An 8,240-nucleotide genomic window follows, 5' to 3' on the forward strand; every position below is an offset into this window, starting at 1 on the left:
CAACACCTGCCGGGCCCCAGAGGGAGGATGTGACCCCTGCCATGGCCCCAGCGATGCTGGGGAGCTTCCAGGGCCGTGGGACGAGTCAGGGACGGTTTCGTCACTCAGGGGAATTGGGGGGGGCTGCTTCCAAGTGGGTGACGGGACTGACGGACACGAGGGGTGGCCTCCTGCCAGCACTGGTGGGACACTGCGGAGGCGACTGCCTCCCGGGAGCACGGCTGCAAGTTACGGACCCTTAGTTAGAGAGGGGAGCGGCTGGAGCTGCTCAAACCCCTCTTTTCTGCTCTCCTTTTCCAGACCCTGAAGGAGCAGAGCCACCGCTGCCACCCCCGCACGTGACACGTACCCGAGCCGGGGAGCAGGGCACGCGGGGACAGCCACGTTAGCAGAAGCAGGCGCTTGGTTCTGGTAGCAGATGTCCCCGAAGGAATCACGTCGCCACCGAGACAGGGACAGCGCAACCGGCCGGCCTGTCTGCGTCACAGCTCTGCTCCCCACGTGCTTGGTGGCGAGCTCCGTCCTGCCGTCGGGCTGGAGCACGTCAGCCCTGTCCTGCCCCACGCCTGGTGGCACCTGCAGGGACAGACGTCAGGCTGGGAGGGACGAGGGACACGGGGACAGCCCCAGCCCTGTGGGGCTGGTGCAGGCGGTGCCTTGGGAGGCACCAAACCAGCCGCTGCCAACAGCAGCTGGGGTTCAGGCACTGCGCTGGGCAGTGCCACCTCCTGCCGCTGTGGTGCCACCAGTGTGACATCCCAGGCAGGGCAGCAGCAGGGTGACATCTCCAGGGGCAAAGGAGGGAGCCAGGACCCCCAGGTTTATGGGTTATCAGCCACAAAGGGGGCACCCCCAGGAGGGCACAGAGGGCAGGCTTTGCACAGCCATCCTGCTACAGGACTTGGGACACCGTGGGCACCACAAGGGGTCCCCTGGACACCCCACTGTGCCATGCCCACCTCAGCATCGTGCCCGGGGCAGCTCCTGGACGAGCCCTGGGGACATGAGGGGACACGAGGACCAGCCCAGCAGTGCGCAGGGAAGGTAGGAGGGGATGGGGCACCCCGCCTGGGACACCTTTGGCTGTCACCAAGCCCTGCAGGCTGCCTGCTGTGGAGGGCAGCCCCTCTTGGGCATCTCCCCCTGTGTGGACACGGCTGTGGCCAGTCCTGGCCCCAAAGGCATGGCCAGGGGACCCGGGGCAGGACGTGCCACCCACGGGGAGACTGTCCAAGCAGGCAGCCCCCTTATATTGGCCTACTGCCCTGCGAAGCACAGGGTCCTGTTCCCTGACCCTGTCCCTGCCAATTCCCCACCCCAGGGCCGCTCCTGTGTCCCCAAACCTCCGCTGGGCCGAGGCAGCAGGGCTTCACCCCTGGAGCAGTCCAGGGGAGCAGTCCCAGGCCACAGCAGCAGGGCAGCGAGACCCCCACACCACATGCTCGGCCCTCTTGGGGTAGGAACAGCACCTCCAGGCCCTCTGCCACCCTGCTAGCAGCACCGGGGACAGCTTAGCCACCACCTCCCGGGCCAGCGCATTCCCCGGCAGGTGCTGCCGCGGGAGGGATGCGGGAGCTGTCATCCTGCGAGGGATAATCCAGCAAGACGAGGCCAGGCCAGGCCAGGCGGCCGGCTCGCACGCGCTCCTCCAGCCCTCCCAGACGCGGGGTCCGGGCGGCGGGGAAGCCGTCAACACCGCTTTGGGATCGGGGGGCAAGGAGGGAGCCCAGGCCAAGACCCCAGGGGCTCCCCGGGGCCGGCGTGCAGCAACAGCGTGGCTGCTGGCCCTGCTCCAGCGAGGGAGAGTTATATAAGCCCGGGGAGGCTGCGAGGCGCTGCCCGGGCAGATGACACGGCCGGCAGCATCCCGGGGCGCGCAGCCCGGCCGGACGCCTCCGGCCACCGCCGCGGGCAGGGCCCGGGGGGCCAGCGAGCCATGAGGGCTGGCCCCGGGGGGCTCGGCCGGGCTGGGCTGTGCCCCCACGGCCTGCTCCGGCCAGGGGAGCACGTGTGAAGCGAGGCCGAGCGGAGGCGGCCCTGGGATTTTGGCACGTTCGCAAGGAGCACTCGAGAGCCCCACGATGGACGTGGAGGGCCCTGGGCGGTGACGCAGGGACTCGCACGGGCACGGCTCGGCTCGGCTCGGCTCGGCTCGGCTCGCCAGCCGGCCCCCATGTCCCCGGGGCCTGCGACGGCCCCGGCGGAGGGAGGCAGGGAGGCGGCGCAGGTAAGGAGGCCGCCGGCGGGTGGCCGGGCCCGGGGTGGCCTCGGGGGCGCAGGGGCGGGCGGGGAGGCAGGGCGGGGAGGCCGGACTCCTCCTCCGCCGAGGCGCACGGGTGGCCCGAGGGGGGCTCGGGTGCGTGGGGACGGTCCCCGCTGCTCCCACGCCGAGCCGCGGGGACCCCACGGGGCCGCAGGGGGGGCTCCGGGGGCTCCCCCCGACGCCACGCGTGAGGGTGCTCCGTGGGGCCGCGTCCCCCCACCCCAAACCTTCCCTCGCCCCGCACGGGGTCCGCGTGGGGCTCCGTCCCGCTCGGGGAAGGGCTGAGCGTGGCCCCGCGGGGGGGCCCGTGTCCGTCCTGCCTGTGCTGCGACCGCGCTGTCGGGGCAGCGAGCCGCCCGGGGAGCCTCGCCGCGGGGCGTCCGTCCGTCGGTCCGTCCGGGAGGGCTGTCCGGCGGCTGTCCGGCCGCCCGGTGCCGGTGGAGGTCCCGGTGCCGGTGGAGGTCCCGGCGCCGGTGCGGGTCCCGGCGCCGGTGCGGGTCCCGGCGCGGCTCCCGGTCCCGCCGAGGGTCGGGGGGCGGCTCCCGGTGCTGGCGGGGTCCCGGGGCCGGCGCCCTCCTGCTCCCGGGGCGGTCCCGGCTGCGGGGCGGGCCGGGGGGTCCCGGTGGCGCTCGGGGCGCGGTGCCGGTGCCGGTGCCCGCCCCGCCGGTCAGGTGACGGCGGCTGGAATTTGACACCGGCGGCGGCGGCGGGAGCGGGATGGAGCCGCCGCTGCCCCGCACTGCGCGCCCGCCCGCCGGCACCGGCACCGGCACCGCACCCCGAGGCGCACCGGGATCCGCACCCCCGACCCCCGAGGCGCAGAGGGAGCGGCACCGGGAGCGGCACCGGGAGCGGCACCGGGAGCGGCGGCGGCGGGAGCCGGTACCGGTGCCGGCGGGGCAGCGCCGGCCCCCGCCCGCGCCCCGCCCCGGCGCGGCGGCGGGGGGCGGCGGGGAGCGGAGGCGATGCGGGGCGGCGGCGGCCCGGGGGATGCTCCCCGCCGCGGGCACGGTGAGTGCGGGCCGGGGCGGCGGGCGGCGGCAGCGGCCGTCCCAGCCCGCCGGCAGCCTACGGGGAACCGGGGCGGGTGGATGGGGGGCAGAAATAAGGGGGGTCCGCTCCGCCGCCCGCCCCACCGGCAAAACCCGTGGGGCGGCGAGGGGGGCCCGGACCACCCCCGTCACCCCGGGCAGGTCCCGGCCCGGCGGCTCCCGGGGCTGCCCGAGCCCGGCCCCGCGGGGGGAAGCGCTCGGGAGCCGCGGCGGGGAACGGGGCTGCCCCCGCTCGGGCCGGGGAGAGGCGGGGACCCCGCCGGGGGTGGCCGGGGGCACGGGGCCGGGCTCGCCCGCCCCTTCTCGGGCTCACCCCTTCAGGCACGTCGGGGGGGTCCCTGTCCCGGCTGCCCGGGGCCGGCCGGTGAGCGGGGCAGGCAGCTCCCGCCGGGCCGGGCCGCCCCTGGGGAGAGCCCCGGGACCGGGGCGCGGGGACCGGCGCTGCCCCGGTGTCCCCGGGCGGCCGCGGCTGCTTCCACGCGGAAGCAGCTCCTCGTTCGTGGGCCCCACGTGTCCGGTACCGGCCTCCCCCGGCCCTGTGGGACAGGTGCCAGCCCCGTGTCACCCGTGGGCTTCCTTTGCGACCCCTCGCAAGTCCTCCAGCGCGGTGGGACGCCGGCCCTCCGCCGGTTCCCGGTGCCCGCAGGTGCCCGGGGAGGTCTCCGGGCATCACCCCTCGCCGCCAGCGAGGCCCGGCCTTATCCCCGGCCTCAAAGAGGCCCCCCACCCCGGGATGCTGGGACCCTCGTTCTGGGGATGGGGCTCCCCAGCGGCCGCCACGCAGCGTATGTAGGGTGCGCACCGGAGCCGTCCCCGCACCGTTCGCCCCGTGCCCCGGGACGGGCCCCAGGGGCACGGCTCCGCTCAGCCCCGGGGGGGAACGCGTGGGTTGTGGGGGGGCTGACCCGAGCGAGGGCAGCTCCTCGCGTGGACCGGCCCGATCCCGACCCGGGAAGAGCTCCGGAGCCTGGTAGTGGCCGGCCGGGGCTCTCCGAGCCGGGGCAGGAGCAGACCCCACCCGGACACCCTCCAGGAGCCGGGGCTGCGGCTCTGGCATCCCCGCGGGGCGCTCAGGACCGGGCCCGGCTGTTCCCCGTTCCCCCACCCCACGGGGGTGCGCAGCCAGCGCGGGGCCGTGCTGCCGGGGGGAGGCTTCCTTCTCCCTCCCGCTTCTCTCGGCGGATCCCGGGGCCGTGCTGCCGCCGGCTGGGCGAAGCCCGCAGTGCAGCTCGGCCCCGCCGCCCGTTCGCCGGCTCCCGGGGCAGATGCGCCCCGCCGGGGCCGGGGCTGCAGCGCCCGGTGCCCCTCCGCCGCCCGACGGGGCGGGCAGGGCGGCCCCGCCGCCGGTGCCCCCGACGGGACGGGGCTGGAGGAGCGGCAGCCCCGCAGCGTGGGCCCCAGCCGCTGTGTCACCGCCTGGCCGCCGGCCCGCAGCCTGCGAGGGCCCCCGTCCCGTCCCGCTGTGCTGCTGGGGCCGAGGGGCCGCTGCGGGGCAGTGGGAGCGGGGACGGGGGGCCCGGCTCCTGCTGGCGGGGCCACGGGACCCTCGCCGGGCCCCTCCGGGGGTGCCGGCCTGGGAAAACGATGACCTGGCGGCAGCGGCTGGCGCGGGGCCACGGGCCGCCACGGGAGCGATGCGCTGCGTGGGCCGTGCTTGGCCAAGCTGCGGCGGCTGGCGGGGCTGGGGGGCCTGGTGCCAGCCCTGCCTGCCGTGGGGCCGCATCCTGCCCGGCGCATGGCACGCAGAGGAGGTTCGTGCGCCTGGTGGTGCCTGCCACAGCCCCTTGGCGTGGAATGGCTGGGTGCCACCCACGCAAGGTGGCCGTGGGTATAGCAACCGGGGCTTGGGGCCTGACGAGCATCCCCTGAGGTGCTGGGGGTCAGGGGGAACTGGTTTTGTCTCCCCATGCCAGCAGTGTCCCGCTGCTTCCCCCTGCTCTTCAGCCAGCAGCGCTCTCCTCAGCATATCCCATCCCAACTTTGCTCCACTGCAGGAGCACCTGGGATTTGCTGGGGTAAAGCCATGGAGGGGGCAGGGGGAACCCCGCCGCTGTGGGATGTCACCAAGCTCGAAGGGGACAGTCCTGTCCTGAGAGATGGGGATGCAGCAGCAGACCAAAAGCTGGGAGCCACCTCCGGAGAATCCAGGCTTCCCCACTCCATGCTTGGGACATTGAGGAGCGGGGGCTTCCCCGCACCCCACACATGTGTGGGTGCAAACTGGCGCAGTCCCTGCACCTCCCAGGGGCCCACGGTGTGAATTCCCCTGTGTGGCGGGGCTGGCGGGCACTGGGTAGTGTCCTTGGGGTGAATGGCTTTGGAGAGCCCAGCGTGGTGCGCTGCCGTGTCCCCATGGGACCTGCCTGTCCCACCCCTCACGGCCCCGTTCACCCATCCACGGGCTGCTCTGGGGCCGCACGCCAGAGCTCCCAGTGCTGCACAGGCAGCGTGCCGGGGAGCCAGCGCAGGGCCGGGGGGTGGCCGCACCGGGGGACCCTGCGCTAATGGATTTGGAGTTTCCAAGGTCAGGCTCCCACCGCGAGCAAGAAAAACATTCCCAGGGAAGGGCCATGGGAAAGAGCCCCCCCCGCGGCGCTCCCAGTCCCAGCAGCTGCCTTACGGCACAGCCTGGCATCCCGGGCCGCTCGCGCGAGGAGGCGGCTGCGTCCCCCCGAGGAGAGGTGCCGGGCAAAGTCCCTTCTGCCAACATCTCCGGGGAGGGAGACATGGAGGGGTGTGGGGGCCTGGTTGTGTGGGGAGCGGATGGGAGGCGTTGTGGGGTGCTGGGGGTGAGGATGGCATGCTTGGCAGGGGAGAGGTGTGCCAGCTCCCGGCTGGTTTGATGGCCTTTCCTGGGTGCCACCAGGGTCTGGGTGGGCAGGGATGGGTGCTGCCAGCACCAGCTGCAGGTGCCCACCCTGTGTGTGCTGCACAGGCACTGACCCACACCTCTGTGCTTGCAGCCAGCATGGAGCAGCGAGCAGGGCCACCAGAGCCAAGACCTGCAGGACCCAGCACGCATCCGCAGCCCAAGGTGAGCCCAGGCCTGGCCGCCCACGATGGCCAGGACCCCCTGTCCCTGTCCCCATCCTCATCCCTGAGCCCAGAGCTCACCCTGCCGTGCCGTGCTGCGTTGCAGGAGGGGACGTTGTGGGGTGTCCTCACCATCCTCTCGCTGCTGGCCGGGCTGGCCACGGGAGCCCTGCGTACCCCACACTGCAACGAGACGCTGGATGCGGCTCCCACGCCGCGGGACATGGCCACTGCCAGCCCCAGCGCGGAGGACGGCGTGGAGATGCCGCTTGCCTGGAGCCAGCCGCACGGTGCGTGTTGGGGCAGGGGGGACACCCCGGGGGTGTGGGGACACTGTCACACGTGGGATGCACAGCCCGGGCACGGTGGCCCCGAGCACGGGGGAGCTGGCGGGGTGCGGTGGCACTGGGCTGCAGCGGGTGTCAGATGGGTCACCGCAGGGGACGTGTGGGCTCAGTGGTCCTGGGAGGACAGGGGTGATGGTGCCATCTTGTTTGCCTGCAGGGGACAACATGACAACGGGGGCCCTGGGTGCAACGGAGCTGGCGGAGGACCTGCTGCTGCGCGCCGAGCGCTCGCCGCCGGGCATGGGCAAAGCCAAGAAGGGGGCGCGGAAACCCTTGCGGGGTGCCCGCGGACGCAACTGCCACATCCGCAACCTGATGGTGAAGGTGCGCGACCTGGGCCTGGGCTTCAACTCGGACGAGATCGTGCTCTTCAAGTACTGCAGCGGCTCCTGCCACCGGGCGCGCAGCAACTACGACCTGACGTTGGGCAGCCTCCTGCGGCAGCAGCTCATCGTCCCGGGGCCGCAGGAGCGCATCCTCAGCCACCCCTGCTGCCGGCCCACCCGCTACGAGGCCGTGTCCTTCATGGACGTGCAGAACACGTGGCAGACAGTGGAGAAGCTCTCGGCGGCCGAGTGCAGCTGCATCGGCTGAGGGGGGGCTGCCGGCTCAGCCCCGGCTCGACGCACGCTGGCAGCCCCCAGCTCGTGGCGCTGGCACTCGGAGGAAGGCAGGAGGGTCCGGTGCCCCCAGTTTTACGTGGCCATGAGAGACTGAGGCAAGCTGGAGTCGTGATGGGGGGGTCGGCAGCAGAGCCCCCTCCCGCTCAGTGCCAAGCAGCCGGTGCCACCGGCTCTGTGGGGTCCTGCCTGGGTGCACCCCTATGTGGCTCGGCCCTGGGATAGGAGCCGGAGCAGGACGGAGCATCCCCAGCGCCCTGTGCCCTGCCTGGACTGGTGCTCCCACACCCCTGCCAAGCATCGCCCGGGCTTCGGAGGGGGTCAGGAAGGGGCACCCCGGGGCTGGGGGTGGCCAGAGCCACCCTGCGGGGAGCGGATGTCCCCAAGGGCAGGGGCGCAGCGGGGCCAAACCGCACCGGCATGGGGCAGCGCCCGGTGCTCCGCAGGGCACGGGCACCCCCGGGACCCCTGCCCGGCTCCGAGCGGGGGCTGCAGGGTCCCTCCCCGCGGTGCTGCGGCACTAAACTATTTATTACTCTAAATTATTTATTTATTGTTCTCGAGCGGCAGCTCCTATTTATGACTTTGGGCCCGCGGGGGCCGGGTGTAATTTAACCCCAGCGCTGATGTGAAGCCCTGGGGCTGCGGCCAGCAGCGCCCCGTCCCCACCCTCGGGCTCCTCGTGCCCCCAACCCCTATTATTATTTTTTTTTTTTGGTTGTTTTTCTATTATTTGTAAGATTTGAGGATAAACTCTATTTTTGTACAGCCGCCTTTTCCCGTAGCAATAAAGCGATGGGCCGCGCGTCCGACCCCGCTGCTGGGTGCTGGGTTTTTGGGGAGGGGGGGGGTCCGCGGGCCGAGGGGGGGGGGGGGGGGGGGGGGGGCGCCCGCTCCAAGGGCTGGGGCGGGGCGCGGGGCCGGG

The 8,240-nt window shown here is 73.2% G+C and overlaps 1 protein-coding gene across 2 annotated transcripts; it reads left to right on the forward strand.

Annotated features, from left to right (window-relative positions):
• The first annotated feature begins 2,082 nt into the window (after positions 1-2,082).
• ARTN (artemin) lies at positions 2,083-8,171 on the forward strand. 2 transcript variants are annotated; one of them, XM_040564836.1, is made up of 4 exons: positions 2,083-2,227; positions 6,279-6,349; positions 6,455-6,638; positions 6,853-8,171. In XM_040564836.1, the coding sequence occupies exons 2-4, from the start codon at positions 6,284-6,286 to the stop codon at positions 7,287-7,289; spliced, it is 687 nt and encodes a 228-aa protein (XP_040420770.1). In that variant the 5' UTR covers positions 2,083-2,227; positions 6,279-6,283; the 3' UTR covers positions 7,290-8,171. The 2 variants fall into 2 exon arrangements, with proteins under 2 accessions (XP_040420770.1, XP_040420769.1); XM_040564835.1 differs by lacking the exon at positions 2,083-2,227 and having other exon boundaries at positions 4,900-6,349.
• Positions 8,172-8,240: the final 69 nt, after the last annotated feature.

The sequence above is a fragment of the Cygnus olor genome, chromosome 8 (assembly GCF_009769625.2).
Source record: "Cygnus olor isolate bCygOlo1 chromosome 8, bCygOlo1.pri.v2, whole genome shotgun sequence".
Taxonomy (NCBI): domain Eukaryota; kingdom Metazoa; phylum Chordata; class Aves; order Anseriformes; family Anatidae; genus Cygnus; species Cygnus olor.

Excerpts from the sequence above, each read along its gene's own strand:
- ARTN (XM_040564835.1), top strand. The coding sequence starts at position 5,627 with ATGGCTTTGGAGAGCCCAGCGTGGTGCGCTGCCGTGTCCCCATGGGAC. Across the intron at positions 6,350-6,454 it reads GCACGCATCCGCAGCCCAAG|GAGGGGACGTTGTGGGGTGT; the intron begins GTGAGCCCAGGC and ends GCTGCGTTGCAG. Across the intron at positions 6,639-6,852 it reads TGCCTGGAGCCAGCCGCACG|GGGACAACATGACAACGGGG; the intron begins GTGCGTGTTGGG and ends GTTTGCCTGCAG.